The sequence below is a fragment of the Crassostrea angulata genome, chromosome 5, assembly GCF_025612915.1.
Source record: "Crassostrea angulata isolate pt1a10 chromosome 5, ASM2561291v2, whole genome shotgun sequence".
Lineage (NCBI taxonomy): Eukaryota > Metazoa > Mollusca > Bivalvia > Ostreida > Ostreidae > Magallana > Magallana angulata.
Window position 1 is genome coordinate 27,370,911 of NC_069115.1, and position 20,391 is coordinate 27,391,301.

General features: G+C 33.7%; 2 protein-coding genes across 6 annotated transcripts; both read right to left on the reverse strand.

The window, feature by feature from the left end:
- Window positions 1-1,641: 1,641 nt before the first annotated feature.
- LOC128185067 (NKAP family protein CG6066-like) lies at window positions 1,642-2,859 on the reverse strand. Its single transcript, XM_052854737.1, has 2 exons — window positions 2,717-2,859; window positions 1,642-2,273 (listed from the first exon to the last, which is right to left on the reverse strand). The coding sequence occupies exon 2, from the start codon at window positions 2,251-2,253 to the stop codon at window positions 1,708-1,710; it is 546 nt and encodes a 181-aa protein (XP_052710697.1). The 5' UTR covers window positions 2,254-2,273; window positions 2,717-2,859; the 3' UTR covers window positions 1,642-1,707.
- Window positions 2,860-3,445: 586 nt separating this feature from the next.
- LOC128183912 (DENN domain-containing protein 5A-like) lies at window positions 3,446-20,318 on the reverse strand. 5 transcript variants are annotated; one of them, XM_052853134.1, is made up of 24 exons: window positions 20,133-20,318; window positions 19,741-19,850; window positions 18,918-19,449; window positions 17,932-17,952; window positions 17,140-17,265; window positions 16,443-16,627; window positions 15,399-16,158; window positions 14,835-14,985; window positions 14,358-14,445; window positions 13,780-13,905; window positions 13,335-13,487; window positions 12,643-12,742; window positions 11,500-11,520; window positions 9,984-10,125; window positions 9,535-9,663; window positions 9,214-9,335; window positions 8,858-9,003; window positions 8,374-8,492; window positions 8,021-8,118; window positions 7,818-7,895; window positions 7,559-7,644; window positions 7,112-7,238; window positions 6,462-6,636; window positions 3,446-6,014 (listed from the first exon to the last, which is right to left on the reverse strand). In XM_052853134.1, exons 1-24 carry the CDS (start codon window positions 20,224-20,226, stop codon window positions 5,831-5,833), a joined length of 3,873 nt encoding a protein of 1,290 aa, XP_052709094.1. In that variant the 5' UTR covers window positions 20,227-20,318; the 3' UTR covers window positions 3,446-5,830. The 5 variants fall into 5 exon arrangements, with proteins under 5 accessions (XP_052709094.1, XP_052709093.1, XP_052709096.1 ...); XM_052853133.1 differs by lacking the exon at window positions 17,932-17,952 and adding an exon at window positions 18,568-18,591; XM_052853136.1 differs by lacking the exon at window positions 17,932-17,952.
- Between the last annotated feature and the right edge of the window lie 73 nt (window positions 20,319-20,391).

A 20,391-nucleotide genomic window follows, 5' to 3' on the forward strand; every position in this document is an offset into this window, starting at 1 on the left:
TTTCCGGAAAAAGTTAAACCTTGAAGAATTGCTTTTCAAGTCATGATTAAATAGTGAACTGCTGCCCACCTCCCAGAATTACTCACAATAATGGCTAATTATCATTAAATTCAGGCACGTAGCATCGTTTTTGAAAGTGGGGGGGAGGGGGGTAGACTCGTCCAAAAAATCTTGACAAGCAAAAAAAAAAAGGGGGGGGGGGGGGGCATAGGTTACTTTCCAAAATCCTGAAAATCCTAATCCGTGGGGGGGGGGGGGGGGGGGATGAGGAAGGTATACTTTTCTACTTTTCACTTCAATTTCACTGTTTATTTCCTTATTTTCAATTCAATTCTTACATGGTCAGAGAAAAAAAGGGGGGGGGGAACTCCATGTTAATTCAATTTTTTGTATGTTAATTTAAGAACATTCTTTGCTGCGCAAAAAGAGGGGGGCAGCCCCCCCCCCCCCCCCTGATGCTACGTGCATGGAATTGAACTGTTGGCTGCCAAATATTTTTTCCCAAGATCTCGAACAGGGTCATCTTAAAGCCAAGAAACATTTAATTGTGGTCAAACGAAGAGAGATTATACGTTATAAAATTAAATAATTTTAGCTCCTGTTGCATGAAAGCCGATTTAGGTTTTGTAAACTTGATACTATAGTATATATTTTATTTTCTATGTTTGAAAAGAAGTACTCAAATTTCATAGTATATCTGGTGGAACAGGATTTTACATTTCTGTAATGGTGTCGGTCATACATATTTATGTGGTACATGTACATGTGTTTGTTAGTATTAAGTAGCTTCGGCCACAAATAAGATATTTGATTTTTCTAGGGGGGGGGATTATTATGCCCCCCCCCCCCATCCTCGGCAAACTCCGGCAAATATTCCTCGGACTACCTCTGGATAAAAAGTATGCATCCGCTCATGCATTCTCTCTCTCTCTCTCTCTCTCTCTCTCTCTCTCTCTCTCTCTCTCTCTCTCTTTCTCTCTCTGTTTTAAATAGATCTAGAGTAAACTGAAATAAGTTATAAGTTTACGTACGTTTCGTAATTGATCTGCATGGACATAGACTGAATATTGCTGCATCATTCTCAAGATAGAAGCTAAAATATTAGATTTCCAAATTCAAGTAATGATGATTTACACACTGTGCCACCGAACTGCTTCATCAGTAGATCGACAGCACATAGAAGATCGCATGCTTACTCGAATTTTCAATGTTTCTGATTTGTCCAAAAGTGTCTGCATTAATTTCCAGTCTGCATGCTCTCTCTCTCTCTCTCTCTCTCTCTCTCTCTCTCTCTCTCTCTCTCTCTCTCTCTCTCTCTCTCTCTCTCTCTCTCTCTCTCTCTCTCTCTCTATATATATACACACACACACACACACACACACACACACACACACACACACACACACACACACAAAAACACATAATATACTAGTTATTCATGCGGGATATGAACGTAGTAACATTGCGAAATGCAGGGTTTTTTGTTTGTGTTTTTTTTTTTATAAAATGGCTCTATCTAATTAAAATATAATCATCGTTTCATCAAACATGAATAACCATCAGCCTGCTTAAGCCTGCTTAAGTAGGGTACGACGACAAAGTGCATTCATAAATGTGAATTATATTCAATTTATTTCACAGTTAATTACACCATATTTATTTTGCATCATCAAAAAACCCACATCTTTTCCAATAAAATCATCGATCTCAATCTAATTCCGGTTTGGCTTCAGTATCTGATTCCGGTTTGGTGTCATTTCCGTCTCCGCTCCTCTCTGATCCGGGCTGTGTATCCTCCTCTTTGCACGGTGTCGGCTCCTCCGTGTTGTTTGTTTCCGGTTCTGGTTGAAGATCACAGGCAACGACCTCGTGCTTTTCTTCCTTTAACTCAAGTTCAGGTAGTCTGACTTCCGGTCTCATAACACAAACTGTTGGTTTATCATCCGGGTCATTTTCACAGACAGGGGGGTCGTTTTGGTTCTGCTTCTCACATTCGCCCGAGTTATCTTTGCTTTTCTTTCTGTCCTTTTTGGACTTTTTGCGATGTTTCTTGTTTCGCTTGTCCTTTGTAATTCCCCTAGATTTGCTGGAATCAGAAGAAGATGAAGAAGAAGAAGAGGAGGAGGAGGAGGAAGTGGAGTCGGACCGGGTGATTCTGATTTCCGGATTGACACAGCTATCCGGGTGTTCGCGGGGACTTCTCGATTTTCTTCTCGCTTTCGGACTTTTTTCCGTACTGATAGAACAACCCATTGTGGTGATGCGTTTTTATCCTACAAAATGTTAGAATGCAACTCTAAAAGTATAGGTCATTGAATTTTAGTGAGAGTTTCTTTTCAAAAGAATGCATGGTGATTAAGCAAATTAAGCAATACTATCCCGATACAAATAATGAATATTTTTTTTTTCAATTCATGTGAAATACATGTATATAAAACAGAAAAACCATCAGAAAAGGAGTTAAATTTGGTTGAAATGTTCTTCTCATCTACCGCTGTTAGCTGAAAACAGGCCCGTCTAAACACATTGACCCTCTATAATAGCCCCAAAGAATTCAAATACTCTTCTTTTTCGTACCAAAATGCTAGACATTGCAATGTTCATGATCTCCTTTGCTCCGGCTTTCTTTTAATTAACCAACCCCATCCCTAAAAAACGAATGATTTCAGTGAAAATTGAATGTTTTATAATTATCATAGAGAGAAAATCTACTTACACAGCACCTGTCTTGGATGTGTTGTATTACAGTTATTCTTTGGAGCCTTGTAAATGTTGAACGACATATAGAAAGGGAAAATTAAACTAAGCTGCTGCTCAACTGTTTATGATTAAAAGTTCACGGGATCGACTACATGTACTTATTAGGGATTAAACATAAATTAAAAGTCCATTGATTGAATGGCGCGTGCATGTATTTTTCTATGTAGTTTAATGCACGAGCTCTCACTGTATCTTCCCCGACTGTCGACGATTTAATTCTGATCCGCCCCCTTTACATAACCCGAATTTGTAAGGAGCGGGGCAGAAGTATCGGGCGTTTGAATGTGCGTTTTCTTCTTTTAAACTGAGGTGAGATTTAATGTTAAGATTCTTCATTTCAACTGTTGCATTAATCTTTTTAAAACTCTTATTAATCTCCCCATTCATGTATGTATACGCATGAAGCACATGTGAAATTAGATTAAGTCATTATACCATAGGAATTTGTTTATCCGGTCCACGCATAAGACATTGAACCAATGTAAGTTTGATGCTTACTAGATATACTATCACCACATGTATACTTATTGGTATTTTAATAACTATACATGTACTAGGATAAAACCAAAGACGATCATAAAAACATCCCCATTCTGATAAAAATCTGAAATAATTAAACTTAAAAGATAATACTTCTTGCAGTTGCCTTTAGCTGCTCATCGATCACATAACATTGAACAACGTATATTTTCAATATTTATTTCAAACATGATTCAGAAAGAATGACTAACAATTTAACATATAATCCTTAAAACAAATGAAAAAAAGAAAACATTTCAAAAGGGATTCGCAAAGTGTCCGTGAAAAGGGATAACAAGTACTACATCAACATTCTAAAAAAATCTTTTAAATCATTTCATACATTTATCTGTATCTCTGTCTGCCCGGGGTACAAAACGTTGAAAGATAAAAGGGGGGAGGGGGATTTTGTCTGTTTGGATAAATCAAAAGTTTGGCCGGCAGAGATCAGGTACTGGATGCATTATAATGGACAGTAATCGTACACAACATATTATACTCTCCATTCTACAGAGAGTTGATCATCTACATACGGATTAACATACAATGTACATTAATTTTATGGTTATGATTTTTTAAAATTAAAACAAACTGTATACCAAAAGATAATATTCTGTCCTTTCCTTGATTGGGAGCTTGAAGTTAATAAAGCTTTGAAAGTATGAATTTTTTTACCTAAAATAGTGAGTATCATATTAATTAATCATTTCATTGATTAAAATGTCTGGTAGGTTTGTCTTTTTGATAGATAATTTGATTACAGTATATGAATGCCTTGAACTGAAAGAAGAAGGTTTGACTTTCTAAGATTCACTTATGAGAATAAATACAAGTCTTTTGACATAAATTCTCGAGTTCTACATTCTAAAAAAAATAAAAAATTGGTTTATTTTCGAAACACTTTGACAATTGTTTCATACAACCATGAAATTGTTTGTATATATGGCAGTAAAAAAAATCCTTCATCTTGTATGAATAATATTTCACATTCATATTACGGTTACAGTAAGAAATAAAATAAATAATAAGAATTGGCACACCAATTAAGTATCTAAGGTATTCTGAAATATATTAATAATTGCATAATACATGTTATGCTAAAAAAAAAAATAAACTTAAACTTTTACTAAATCTACATTTGTATTTTCAAGATTAATACAAAGTTGGCACAACATAATCAAGATGATGTGTGTAAAACTTTAACTATCACACACCTAGTCCAATAATCAAATACTGTACGTAGCAGTGGGCACACAACCTCTGAGATCCACACCGCCTTGCAAGTATTTTGCCAACTCAATTACACAATTCATATCATTCGCAAATATGAAAGTTGAAAACATTTTTTCGATTTGAATAATATCATAAAAAATCACAATTATCAATAAATATCTATCGAATTGCAACCTTACATGTAAATATTTCCATTACTCATATTAGGATAATTGAAATCTCATGAAAAATCATCCTTGCTTTGGGATTTTTTTTACCTGGTTTAGAATTTGCACAATTAAAAAAAAACAAAAAAACCAGAAAAGAAGAATTAATAAAACAAGGTGTAACGGTATCAACTTGTACAAAGCATTCAGTAAATGTATTAGTAATGCATCATTTTTAAACCCTTTATCTTATCAAACGTTTGTTAATATCAACATCACTAAACACACAGTCATCACAAAGTATTGCACAGTATTGCTGTCTGACATCAAATACATGTACTATTATATTTTTAAAATTCAAAATAATATTGGTGGAATTCAATAGTCTCTCTCTCTCTCTCTCTCTGAAGTCACATACATGTATCAAGGTTCATTGAAAGTAGGACTAGATACAATGTTAGCATTTACATCATTAACAGTTAACATTTTGCACTGGAGAAAAAAAATTCCCCAAGGTATATACATTATAACAGGTTTGAGACATCATTAGAGATGTTTGTAATATGCGGACATACTGGCAGGAAAATAAATGTAAAATGCTTATACCTACAGAGACAAACATAAAGTACAGCATATACATAGAACAGTACTCTACATGACTGTCATGTTGGTAAGGAATTGAGCTGCAAAAACCTTGCATGTATAGTATCTTGAATAATTCAAAAACTAAACGTAAAATAAGGTAAAATATCAACAATTAAATTGTACATATACATGTATACGAGAAGTTGAGAAAGTAATTATGGATTCAATTGCTAAAGGTAAATATAATCATCAAAAAAAAAAAGAAGAATTGCAACAAAATGTTATATATAACAGTTAAGCAAATCGCAAAAATTACACAGTAAAACAAATTGGTGGGTTCAACGAAGACTTGTACACGTATAATTTCATCGACAGTTTACATTGTTTCTAAATACACTTTTAACTACAAATTTATACTTCCTCAATATTACATATACATATTTCTGATTTTGAGTTAAAAATTGAATCTCAAATTAGAAGAAAAAATTGGAAGATTTAATAATACCCATACCCAATATGAGAACAAAGTGTTAAGAACTGTGTTCCAATCTACCATTACTTAAATATGGTTGGGTCTACAGAACCCCTCAGATCTCCAGACCTCGGAGCAGTGAGGACTCGAGCGTGATCTGGAACTCCTCCAGAGTGCTGAGTATGTGGACTAGGTAGTTGATGTGACTGTAGTTCCTCAGGAAGGAATTCTCCTCGTACATCTGGTCTGTCACTGGACTGCTGGCGATAAGGGGAAGTAACTTCTGCAGTATATGATCCCTGTAAACAAAATGAGATTCCTCATTAAAACCAAGAATATATATGTAATCAAGTGCTTTTTTGTACTTAGTACTGTTTTTGATGGACTGAATGAACCACAATATTCCAGAATGCTATGAATATATACCAGATGTACATGCTTGCTTTAAGAGTACTTTATTTATAAATAGTTGATTCCTTATTTTACAAGAGTACTTAATTCCATTATTCAACTGTTTAGCATCAAATCACAAGTATGTAAAATCGCAAATGCCAAATTTTGGTCATAGTTTCATTTCATTTACATCTGTCCGAAAAATAAAAGTGAGATTTTAAATAAAATATGTGAACTGTGCTTCTGACAGTTTTACGCGAATATTAATTCCTTGGGTTAATTAGGAATTTACTTACAGTATATGTGTTTATTGATAAATAGAAAGCTATGAATGTACTGATGTAAGCCCTGACCTGATACCGACGCAGACAAAGATCTGGAACTTGCCGTCCTTGCCCACAGACTCAGTGGCACTGTTAATCTTGGACAGGAAGTTACAGTAGATCCAGTAGCCGGCCCGGGCCCCCTCACTCAGGGCCTGTCTCACCTCACCCGTCAGTACCCCCTCAAAGTACTGCTTCACCTTCTCTGTACATAATACAGCAAATACATTGTTAGTTGACTGTTTTGTTGAATTTTACCTTTTCTACAAATATTACATCAAGTACAACAAAGCAAAGAAATTTTAAATCAATTTTTCTTGAAAAAAGAAACTACCTTAACCTTTATAAAATAATATGAAGAATGTTAAAGTTTCTGAAAATAGGTACCAGTAAAAATATCCTCAAAAATATGTAACAATATAACCTTTTCAAGGCATTGCATTTACATTGAAAATAAACACAAGATTAAATGAAAGTGTTTTGGATAAGTTTCTAGATTCTAAAAAATCTAGCTAATTGAAAACAATTTGAAAGTCTAATCAAATTCATATTTACATTGTATTTCTTTTTTTTTTTTTTTAAAAAGCAACATTTGAAAAATATTACTTTTAAAACTCTCAATATGTAATTTGCACAACATGCTTATATTAGTTGGTATTCTTCTAAAAGTCAATACAAACCAAGGTAATCCCAGATGAAGAACTTGTTTCGGAACAGTCTGGAGGAGCGGAAGCCGTACTGGAACACCAGCTCCAGACAGTGGACCAAGCCCTGCTCGCCACACAACAGGTACGTCAAGTTCCCTCTCTGAAAACCAAGGAAGACAAAATTAATCAAAGTGTTTTACTTTCCTTTTACAAATGCACATTCAAAGCTTCTTTATCTCTTTTGGAATTTTGTAATAAAGATCTAACTAAATAATTGTCAAAAAGAAAATGTTTCCATGAAGTAAGTGGACCTGAATCTTGTAAGAGTTGATGCCCTTGAAAATGCATTTCTCTCAATGAACAAAATTTTGATATGTCAAACAGCACTTTTTAATGTTTTTTTCTCTTGTTTTTTTCCCCAATATATCCAGATATTTCTGAATGTTCAAATACATTTCATAGCACAGTCTGCCACCTAACCTCTTTTTCTGGTTTGTAAAAATGCTTGACTAGGTTATTTATGGCATGTCCAAGTCTCTCCTGAATTTCTGGAATGCTTAGGGATCCTTCAAAAATAAAAAAGAAATTTGTGACTATATGCATCTAATTTATACAGCTAAAGCTGGTATACATTATCATTCAGAATAATGTTCTATCAAATTATGGACAAGAAAAGATCCTAAAAATTGATAAATTCTACAAATGAAGCATTACCATACATGTATATGTGACATTGTACCTGAATCTGGGGACTTCTTGGGTGAATTTGGAGACAGCGCTTTGTTCGGAGGTGAAGAAGCAACTGCTAAATCTAAATCTGAAACCATCATAACAAAACATTTTTCAGTTTTAATTGAAAAAAATTATAGGGTCATGAAATGAAACGATTGTTTTTCTTTTTTAAAACTTGCATCAAAATACATGTTACAGAGTTAAATCTACCGTAAGTATCAGAGTGCTGTGGAAGAAGCTGGGCCACCAGTAACCTTTCTGTACTGCCATCATCCACCATCTTCCCTAGCCATCTTCCACAAGGAAACCTGAAATAACAACAACAGGTTCTGTGTTAAACTCAACAGGAAAATTGTATAGGTGTTTACATGTAAATTTTAATGGTATATGTACTAATTATTATTTCTGCATTGAAAAACTGTCTTGAAATCTTATTTGGCTGTTGCCTTCATAGAGCTACTAATGAAGCTGGTGGTTGGAAGATACATATACATAGAGTAGGGTGCATCATATGATTGCAATCATAATGGTATGATACACTTTATAAATCACTGAAGCCTTACTTGTACAGGTGACCTGTCAACTCGTTGCGGACTAGAACATACTCCACTAGCCAGCGAGGCGTTAGGCCAGTGTTGTCATGTCCAATACGAAGTGTCGTCAAAATCCCTAGATTCTTATGCTGTAATAAAATTTAACAATCAGCTCAAAATCTTCTATTATATATATTAATGTAATTTGTAACTGTTAGTATAAATATTTGTTTTTGGTTCTGCAAATTTTCTTCTACAATGTACACAGGTACTGCTAAAGATGTTACAGGTAATTTGCTTTCTTTCAACAATATAAGTTGACTCCCTCACATCAAATTATTATAGTTCCTTATGTGTATGGTATGATTCTTCCAAATGATAAAACACTTGCTATACAACATTAAACAATATTTTATCATCTATGCATTCAGTCAAATAAAATTGACAGATATTGGTTAGACTATAACCATCAATCTTCTATGAATCATCAAGCTACACTCAATGATGTACAAACCTCTACGTTGAATTCCAGACAGCCCTTTGGAATTTCTATGACTCCTGTTTCTCCGTGCTGGCCAGCGAAGCTGATCCAGGGGTTAGCACTAGTGGTGGAGCAGCCAAACTTTGGACTGGGGTAGATCAGCACTTTGTATGGCACAACTGTAAGCAAAGAAAGCTCATCACAGATAGGGAATAGATCACAGATTTCAGCATTTTTCCTTCAAATTTTCCATTTATTATTTATTTAGTTTTGCTATACTACAAGAATTGCAAATACAAGTGTATAAATTTATTCATAGATGTGATTCATTTTTGTGCAGTCTGCTTAAAAATTTTTTTTAACTGAAAAATCATGTGATTTTTTTGTACCTGTGTTAAGGAAGGAGTTGGTGTAGGAGAAATAATCCACTGCATTCAGTGAGAGTAAATGGAATAGAAACTGCTCTTTCTCATCTTCACACCTTAGAAAGGCATACCTCTTGTACAAGTTCCTGTCAAATCAGAAAAATTTCATTCACAAACAAGATGTGTACATTAATGGAAAACATTTTTCCCAATCTTTTTCTTGAAAAACCAATTTAAAAGATCTTGAAATGCTTAAATAGCAATTACAGACTTCTGTATCTTTAAGTTAATGGTAATGATAAAGTTACAATCGAATGAAATTCATAGACAATCTTCATCAATTACCTGAGTAAATCTGCATCAGACAGAAGCTCTTTTAGATGAGATTCCAGCATCTTTTTTTCAAGAGCTAGCCTGACCCAGGCTCGAGCATGTCCCACGTCTGTCCTAATATCTACCATTTGCTGCACTTTCCTTTACAAATTATTAAAAAATCATTAAATACATGTATACTACTGGTAATTACACAGTTTCAAATTTTATATCCCCCTTGCATGTATTCTGCATTTATCTTTTTATATTGTGAACACAAAACTATTGTTTAACATAAACTGTGTCATAAACATGTACAATGTACATGTACATGTCTAAACAAAAGTCATAAGAAAACCCATTTTGACCTCAATGTCATTTGAGTTTGAATAAAACTAATACCTGTGAGTTGAGAAGAAGAATCCTACATGGACACATGCAACACCCCCCCCCCCCCCAAAGTTCAATGGGTCACTTATTACCTCATGTCATAGGCCAGCGAGCTGGGCAATGGAGTCAGGGTGGGTAACTCTATCCTCCCTGTGCTTCCTTTACGGCGATGAGTTTTGATTTGACTGGGGTGGTCTTGTAATCCTTCTGGACTCAACGACATCACTGAAATATCTGTCAAAGGCAAAAGATGGTCCATAAAATAGTTTGTGAATAGTTTGTGATTAAAAGTAAAGTTAAGTTATATTTCCAGTAAAACTGAATTGGTTTTCTAGATTTCTTTATATGAATTCTAACTCTATATTTTAAATTACATGTGTGCTAGCTATTACGGTATTTAGTATTATAATTAATAAGCTTTTGAAAATTTATAAAACATGTCTATGTGCATAGTTTTACCCGCCTAGAAACAAAAGAAGGGAACTTATAACATTCTAATGGTACGTGTATTATAAAATAGATATTTTACTTAAAACTGTATCATTATATTTATGTAAATGAATTTCAATAATCATGTTCACATTATTGCTGGAATTCATAAAAAAAATTTAACATCTTAAAAAATACACATATTAAGAAAATAACTTTCAAATGAATACAAAAGTAGAATATGCCATCAGATGCATGCAGTGAAAACCAACATCTTCTGTACTACACGTTACTGAGAACATATCAATAGAGGAGAATAATGACAGGATGGAAGAAATAAACTCTGGATATGATGCTTATTGCAGATGCCTGTTGTTTCTATTACACAGATTCACATATCTAACGATCTGTAAAAACAATCCACATATGGGAATATTTTACATGTTACAAATTTACAGTAACAAATTTACGGTAACAAATTTACAGTAACAAATTTACAGTTGTACAGTAACCGATTACCATTAACTGCAAATCTTTGATTTTTCAATGCACTTAATTTCCATCTTTCTCTAAGCTGGCATAAAAATGAGCACAAAATTATTGAGAACAAGTGTGTGTGATATGGACCATATAACCTTCATGCTTCATTCTTAACTTTTATTAATAAAACTTACTTTTCTAGAGATTGATCTTATTGTTATACATGTATTACTTTTTTAAAAGCTTTTTTGAATACCTCCAACATATTTTTGCATTTACCAAGTGATTTTTTAATACCTCCAATATATTTTTGCATTTACCAAGTGAACCCTATTGTTATTATTTTACCCTATAAATAACAAGTAAGATGCATTGGTCCTTTATATTTGTTAACTTATTCACACTAACAAAGAAGGAATTTGGTCAAGTTTGACTGATATTAAACTAAAAATCTTGTTGATAATGAAATGGTTAACAGAAAGTCCCTTGACAAAAAGTGATCTGTGTACTCTTGATCATTTATATGTGTATGTATGAGGCCCAAGTAAACTAAAGAAAGGTACAGATTTACAGAACACAAAACACCAAACCATAGAGGAAGAAGGGAACACATCCACTGAACACACCAGTGTGTAGAAAGTAGGCAGATCTACAAGTGCTCGCCAAATGATATTGTAAGAGAAATTATAAAAAACATACGTGATGCATGATTCCAATGCTCTTTTTGGTAAAAGTACAAAAAGTATTTAAATTAAAATTAAAAATCATTTACTTACAAAAATATAAAATCAATGAAAATAACATATATAGTAATTTGTTAATTGTATCATTGAGGAAAATTTATCGTGGTGCCAAAAGATGTCTACCATTAATTTCCTTATGCATTGCTAAATAAACTATGATGAATATTTTCCACATGATATGGTTTTATTTAATAAACTGTACTAACATAGAACTGAATTTGATAGGGCCATCAACATATATTCATGAATTCCATTGAAAGAGTAGGACAAAAGATGTGAAAATCCAATTGAACACAGTCTAAAGCAGCTGCATGCAAAAGTGATTATTTCTTATTTATCAGGAAACAAATTTCTCTCTCTCTCTCTCTCTCTCTCTCTCTCTCTCTAAAACCTACTTATTTAATCCTATTTTTAAATGTGAAAAACTAAAAACTTATATTTTTGAGAAAAAAGGAGCAGCAACAAACAAAATTACACTGAAATTCTTTCTGAATACAATTACATTAAACGATTTCTTAAAAGGTATAAATAAACCAAAAATCGGGCAATACTGCAGCTGTAAAACATTTGAAAAAAAAAAAAAACACACAAAAAATCTCAGAGTTCCTTCATATTACTTACTGCTGCATAAACAATTGTACAATGACCTAATGGACATGAATTGTACCCTTGTTCTCTTACGTATAGGTAAGTGTAGGACTAAAACATAAAACAGTGATCTATAAACTCCTTATCAATCTGATTCAATCAACAACTATGAGCTCAAATCCTGCCGCCACCAACATTTTTAAATCACTCAACTCAGTCCTCAACTCAAATTCTTAAAGAAACAGTGCATGAATTTGAGGTCAAAACTTAGACTTGAGGCCGAGTACTGACTTGAGGAAAGTTGGTGACAGTGGGGTCAGATAAAAGAACATGGTACTTAGTCTACAGAAATAAAACTATTATTCCAATTTTGAATAAATAAAGTTTAAGTGAGTCCCCTCAAACAAGAGAAATTGAAACCAGAGTATAGAGATTTGTCAATGACATTAACATTTTTGATTTTTTTATTATAATGAGTGTATATTTGTGTGTTTAGGAGACTAATTCCTACCTGGTGGGGCCAGTTTATTGCTGTCAAGGCACTGGTTTCCATAGTTACAGTCTTGTAGCTCAAGATAACTCAACAAATGTGACCAGAGGGCAGACTTTCCCTGCAAAATATCAGATCATTTCATTTGTAACAGCTGATACATGTACATGGAATCGTTATAAACAAAGTTACAGTCCAATGTATTCAGTTTATGCTGTGTAACTGAGTTACATTTTCTGCCCTGCTCAAACAAAATACAATGCATTCTACATAATGAATAACTGATACAGCATACATAAAGTTTGAAAACATTTGGGTCTGTATTTGCATATACTGTAAACGTATTACATTTGGCTTTGTATTCTATTTAGCGTTTTTGGCGGAAAACGGCGTCCGCTAAATCAAGTACATCGCCAAATGTAAAATATGTAAGTAGATAATTAGTTACATTTAGAAATGCGCTTAATCAAATCTACGCTAACATGTTCAAAAATCATATTCCGCCAAATATCGCACACGCTAAATATAATACGTTTACAGTATTCTAAAATATTTGGCAAGAAAAGTTTAAATTCCTTAAAACTGTTTGTACATGTACATATACATGTATATATTCTCTGTATTTACTTTGTGCATATTCTACAATGCCTAGATGGTTTTAAGTTTGATTCTACAGAGCTAGGACAGACTGCTGCCTAGGACTCTTAGATCACCTTCTTGGACTGCAGGCCGTGGGACCAGATCCTCTCCAACATGTCACACAGGCTGGCGATCATCGTGTTCTCCTCCACGCCGTTAATGTTCGCGTCCCCGTGACCTAGTTCTATTGCTTCGTGTCCCATTTTCTCCACCAGCATTCTTTTGGTCTATATTAAATACACAAAATAATAGATATTTAATTAGCTTTTTTCATCAAACAACATTGCTACTCGATATGAAACAACTAAGACCATGAATTTTAATTTTATAATAATTTTAAGTTGTTTGATAATGTATCTCAAGAAAGTGAGCATATTGAACCGCAAAATTCAAGTTTGTGTATTTCAGTTTTAAAATACAAATTGTTCAGTACATATAAATGTATCATGATAGAATAAGATTCATATTAACAGTTTTTGCCTCCCAGAAACCTGTACCTTTCTATGACAGACATTTTACCTTGTTTTTGATTTCCTGGAGCAGCGTCTCCACAAACTTCCAGTTGGTCTGCATCATCCCTGCAGCTGACATGTCGGTCAGCTTGGGTTGTCTTACATGTTTGAGGCGGGCATCTTGAAGGTACTTCTGCAAAGATCATAAGTACAAAACTGACTATCACTGATAAAAATTCATATTCATAAAACTGCAATACACATATTCATTTTTTAAAATATTGCACAATAATGTTACAGAAGGTGATCACAATTCTAATTAACTTTTAAGATATAAGAAAATAAATATAGAAGTTAAATATTAAACATCAATTCTTTAAATTAAAATAACTTAATGCAAAATTTAAAAAAAAAAAATTGCAAAAATTACTTTAAAGATTATTACATATTATTATAATAGTGTATAGAAAGTTTGAAAGCCAAACATGTAATCATGTACACATGTAATAAGGAACTAACATAAATGTTGTAAACTTTAAGACTTAATAACAAATCAATGCCAATTCTCTCGAGACAATCTCTAATGCAACATGATAGAGAATAACAATTGTGTATTTCTAGAAATTAGATCAGAATGACTACTACCTCTCTCTGCTCCGAGGTCAGTGTTATGTGTTCCGAGTGCTGCATGGACCTGTCCTTTCTCCTCCACATGGCACTCTCCCTCTTGCTTCTTCAAACAAAAATATCAGTTCTTTGTAACAGAACTTCACTGGGAAATTGGTTATGATAAATACATACTGTAATACCTATAATGTTGATTTTCTCATGTTTATAAAATCTGTTGATTTCATGTAAATCACAATTGCATCAGGGTAATGTTTGAGACATTAAGAACAAAGAGCAAAATGTAAACATTTTCAGATTCTAAAAACTGTTTTGTGGTGATCTTAAAAGTCATTTATGAACTTATATAAATTTCAACCTCAAATAACATTTCCATCATGAATCCTAATGCAGGGAGTTTTGATTTGTTTGCATCACATGTAATTCTGGAACATTTATATACGGTAACCTGATTCACAATATAGAGAGAATGACTACATTACTAGCAATACATACGGTTGTTGAGTGATCTGGACGTTCAAGACGTCAGTTTCAATCTGTGGGAAGAAGCCAGTCTCTACCGTGGCTGGACTGGTTAGGTCCTCCAGAGTGTGCGGGCGGAGGGATACATGATCTATGTACACGACTCTTTTCTCCAGCATTTTTTCTGAAATAATTTGAATAAATCATTCTACTAGTCATCTCTCTAAATCTATCTCGTGATCTCCAGTATACATATTTAGCTTCCTATTCAGGTGTGTTTACATGTATCTCTATTAATTAGTACCAGTAGTAAGCATTCAAAATACATCTCCTGTGGATAAACATGATTGTGTGCATCATCACAAATTATAAAAGTGAAGAGTCTGTCATATTCATGTGTACTTGTGCATATTTAACGTATTTTAAAAGAGTGTCAAATCAATGTTGTTGATAAATTAACATATAAATAATCAGATGGAATATTATATGAAAAAGTAACAGTTTGAGCATCCTGACAGTTCCTGACGGGTCATATATTATCATAGTATATGAACACATATGCTACAATAATTCTTTTTGAATGTTTTATCTACAAACCTGTATCTTCTACTGTAGTGCAAGGGCTATAGGTGTGAGTGATATATTCTCCAAGTCGTTCCCTGAGGATCTTTAGTCGTGAATCGAAAACTCGTAGATTTGGATCCACCTCGTCAAAGTGACACAGAATCTTGTTGTCAATCAGTGTCGCAAACATCTGAGTCTCCGTAAAAGAGGACATGAAAGGGAGATAACCCTCTGGCTGGTCACTGAGAAAGGCCGCCTTGTCAAAGTTCTGCATGATTTCTCTGTTAGTCAGCCATGACTCCATATCTTGTGTAGGCTGGATCACAAAGGTCTCATAGGAACTGAACAAATGCAGGAAGTGGTTGAGAAATATCTCTCTGATCATGTTGTTAAACTTCAAATGGTCAATCTGCCTCTGCCCCATGGAGGAGGAGTCTTTGATTTCTAGGTCTTTTTCCTTTTCAGACTTGTCAGAGAATTCTTCAATCGAAGTCCACACACCAGTTTTCTTGGCAATAGCGGATATTTTTGCAAAAGCCTCGCTTTGATTCAGGATTTCCATCCGCTCTGGCATGTTGGTCCAGCTCTCATTGCGACTGATGGTGGATTCTTCCTTGTTGCTCCCAGACTTTTTGGGACTGGGCGTTTTGCTTGAGTCTTTACCCAGGGACACTTTGTACAGGTTAATTGCCCGAACAAGCTCTTCCTTCAGTTCCTGATGGTGGGGAAAGGGAGGTAAATCTTCTGGAACATCTACTGTTTTGTCATCAATGTCCACAAAACACATATTGGCCTATGAAAAAAAATTGGCCAGAAAGATTATTGTATAATTTATATTGCTTAAAACCCAATTTAGGAGAAATATAACATGCATGTTCATCTGCTAATGTTATCAGCTTTTTTTCCAAATACTGAAGTATTCGGATAGTAATTTCAGTTTTCCAAGGGGGAAGGGTCTGAGACATTTTTTTGGTGATCATATGATGTAAATTTAAAGAAATTTGAATTTGAAGGGGGATCTGGACCCCCTCCCCCCACTCTATCTAGATCTGTGCATGCTGCCAGCTGATATCTTACCTCACTTGGAAGAGTCAGTTCTGAGCGTTTTTCTCGTCCATGGTGTAGGCCCATGATGAAAGGTACAGGGGCATCCAAAAAGTGAGTGAGAGATGCTGGCAGTATAGGAACATATACATGCTGCCAGGTGAAGGGGAAAGTTAACACATTGATACACTCTGCTACTGTCATCAGTTTGTGGTAATCTGTATACAGATAGGGGGATAAAGTTATATAAGATATCCATAAGCAATGCAGTAACTGGTTACTGACATTTAAAAAAATAGACATAAAATTCTTGTACCGTACATTGTATTAATACTGGTATGTAACTAAATCATAAATATATGTTCGTCTTAAAAAAAGAAAACAAACACTGTTATTTCATCAATATTGGTTGAATACCAATTTTCATGGATTTTGTTGTTAAGCTGATCCATGAAATTAAACTAAATTAAAAATTAAATTAAAAATCATTGAAGTGCAATTTCTAATTTTGTATTGATATGGTCATTGGTCATGAATTTACGTATCCTTGAAACCGTGATTTTCACTTTATCCACTAAAATTGATACCCTTGAATATTAATGAAACCACAGTAGTGGTTGAACAAATGCTACAGATGGTCAAGTTATAAATTCGCTCTGACTACCAGTGCATTTACTATTTTTGCAGTGAAACTGACCAATACTAGTCAGTTGGTTGAACACGAACTTACCACTTGAGTACAGGAGAATCTGGTGTTCCAGGAGAACACTGGTGAACAACAGAATCAGATCCTTGACCTCCAGGAAGCGGCACAAATCCCAGAGGGAGAAGTCAAACAAAGGGAGCTCACTCACACCTACAGAGTCAAACAATCATCAATGATAATCAAACGAAGTATATTGTATAGTGAATAAGGCTAGACGATACAAGAGATTAAAATGAGTCATCAGATTATTTTTGTGTCATTATGAAATTACATGCATAAATTATTCTTGGATTATGCTCAATAGAGACAATTAGGAATGTTTATAAGTTGTAAGTTGATTAAATGAATAATCATAATGCCTAACAATATTGTATACATCAATAGAAGTTTTAAAATCAAGAGCAAACTTAAATATATATATACATTGTAAATGTGAACATGAAAACTTTATGTAGTTAAATACACATTTACATCATAACATGTACATATACAATGATCTCTCTTAAAATAGAATTGAAATTTCAAAATGTATGAAACATATACACACAATGTATATAATAAATGGCACCAAGCACTTCTGATCTGTCTAAATACGCATAGACTTTGTTTATGTTCCACCCTAGTACATGCAAAGCTAATAGTTTCACGTTATCATTTACAAACACTTCTTGCAGGAATTGTAAATTGAACATTCAGCCAATCCCTTTGCTCCATGCATTTCACTATACATAAGAAAAACATACACTGTATACCATGTATATACAAAACTGGGGAGGTAATTCTGACACCAGAGATATATACAACATTAGTATTTACCTTTAACCTCCCTCCAGTCCACTTGTTAGAAAATGAGCAATACAGTTTAGTTAGTACTAGTAGACATATAGGTATACATGTATACATGTGCAGTTTATTGCATGACATTTGCAGGGAATATATAACACACATTCTACGATTTTTTTTCACATTGCTATATCACTGAATACTAGGTAAACAGTAGACAAACACATTGGGTCATGCTAGGAAAGAGGTGTGTACATGTATATAATATATATGACATGTTTGACATTTGAAAATGCTATGTTTAAATTCTTGTAATGTTTCTATTACTTGCATGTCATTAAAAGATATGTTTATAAAAATAGGTGGCAAAACATGCACTGAAAATGTGTGGAAAGTATAATATATATTTGTACACCTGTAGGTATACATCCACTCAAAATGTGTAGTACCTTTTTAATCAGGGAACATTTTGTGACAATTCACATTAGTTAGAGTCTACACTTTATGATGGGAATAAATCCTGAATCTTACTTATATAAAGTTCACATGCACTTATAAACCAACAAATCATATCCCAATTCCTAATTTTTATTATCAGTTAAAAATGTTAGCCTTTACCCAAAAATAAGCCTATATCATGGCTATACGAGTCTTTATAAAAAGTCATACCATGGGTAATTGTTGTAATAGAAACTATAGAATATGCATGTTGCACATGTTAAATTCAATATCAAATTTTTTTTCTTGAATAAAATTACAATCATTAGAAAAAAATAATGATCAATGTAAATCCAACTAAGCTAAGTCTTTGCCATCACATCACATTTACTGCTGATTTAAGTAATTAAACAAAAGTTGGACCTCAATAATCAAATCCTTCAATCAATTTCTTTTCATTCAAAAAATATCATTTTAAAGTTATTGATTCTTTGAGTATTTTGATCTATCATACTTATGTCAACTGATTCAAGAAATTTGTTCAGTTTGTTTTACATGCACATATATTAATTGAAACTTACTTGGTCTCTGTGTAAAAACTGGCCTTGAAACCCCATAGAACTTCATGCTTCGTCCTGGCTGTGGCAGAGGAACCTCAAACAGTATATTGTAAACATAGCATTCTAAGGGCAAGTGTGACTTTACAGGTTTCTCCACAGCTTCATACAGTTGTCTTAGGTATTCTTTCTGTGCAGTAACAAATGGATACTGAGTGATAAGACATAAGCACTTGGTTACATAGAGAGTGTCAAATTTAGAATCAAAGACTTTGACACTCTGCCTGGGACTAGATCGTTTGGTGACCTTCGGACTTCGGCGCAGCTGTAAAGATGGCTGGTTTTCTTCTTCGTGTTCATCTTCTGGCTGAGCACGATACATGTGCTGTAAAGTCTGCATAGCAGCACATATTTTTGTGTCCCTGACCTCTTCATAAAAGGTCAAGGCAGACCCAAACACCCGAGATCCATCCTCCTTTGTAATCAGAAAGGAATGGAATCTTGGTCGTTTTGTTTCTTTCTGTGTACAGAAGCCAAGACCTTGTGGCATGCACAGCTGAAAATAAAAAAAACAATTGTTGTATGTATATTTTTCAATCTTCCGATCTAGATGAATCAATCATTCAATGACCTCCAGATACAATGTATTTTTTTTTTTTAATTATGTGTGCTTATCAATGAATGTAATAATTATTATTCTTTTATTTCTCTTTTTCCCATTGTTGTTTCCCATTGTTGTATTATGAGAGAGATTTCAATAAATACCCGGTAGTTGAAGTAAATTATAACAGAATGATAAGTGCATCACTTTTAATATTAATATATGTTGGTATAATGGTTCATTTACCATTCCAACAGCTGTTTTATCAAAAGGGTTCGATGGGACATTTTCAGGAACATGTTGAAGTACTTTTGATTTAAATGGGCGGTCAAGTGGTGGGCACTGTAAATTATCTCCTGGAAAAATAAATAGCAGTATTAATAATATCATCATTATTCATATTAAGAGTACAGTGCTTATGTAAACATGATGAATACACAGATATACTCAACATTCTTCTGACACATTACATAAAAATTGACACGTTAGTAGTGTTAAATTAAACACGTAATTAATTTTAAAATAAAGAGTACATTAAATACACTTGACTACATTTGTATACTTCAAGCAAATGAAACGTATTTTAAGAAATCGTCAAGTGTAGTAATATCTGAAGTCTGTCAGTGAAGATTACGTACCCGACAGCTGATCTGGTTCAAGACCCGTGCTCGTATCTAGTCCACATACAACAAAATAATCTGCAAACCGCGTCGCAGACGACTGTAATGACATTATATTGAAACAGACTAGTTATTCACACCTATAGTACAAGTAGAATAATCACAGAACAACAGTTCAAGATGACAAAAAGTCATTGTTTTCATTTTCAACTTTCAAGAAGTTATCTTTCACTTCCGGTTTACAGATGGCGCTATTTGACTACGGGGTTGCCTAAAA

Excerpts from the sequence above, each read along its gene's own strand:
- LOC128183912 (XM_052853133.1), bottom strand. The coding sequence starts at position 20,226 with ATGTCATTACAGTCGTCTGCGACGCGGTTTGCAGATTATTTTGTTGTA. Across the intron at positions 19,450-19,740 it reads ATAAAACAGCTGTTGGAATG|CTGTGCATGCCACAAGGTCT; the intron begins GTAAATGAACCA and ends TTTTATTTTCAG. Across the intron at positions 6,015-6,461 it reads TTTGTCTGCGTCGGTATCAG|GGATCATATACTGCAGAAGT; the intron begins GTCAGGGCTTAC and ends TTTTGTTTACAG.
- LOC128185067 (XM_052854737.1), bottom strand. The coding sequence starts at position 2,253 with ATGGGTTGTTCTATCAGTACGGAAAAAAGTCCGAAAGCGAGAAGAAAA.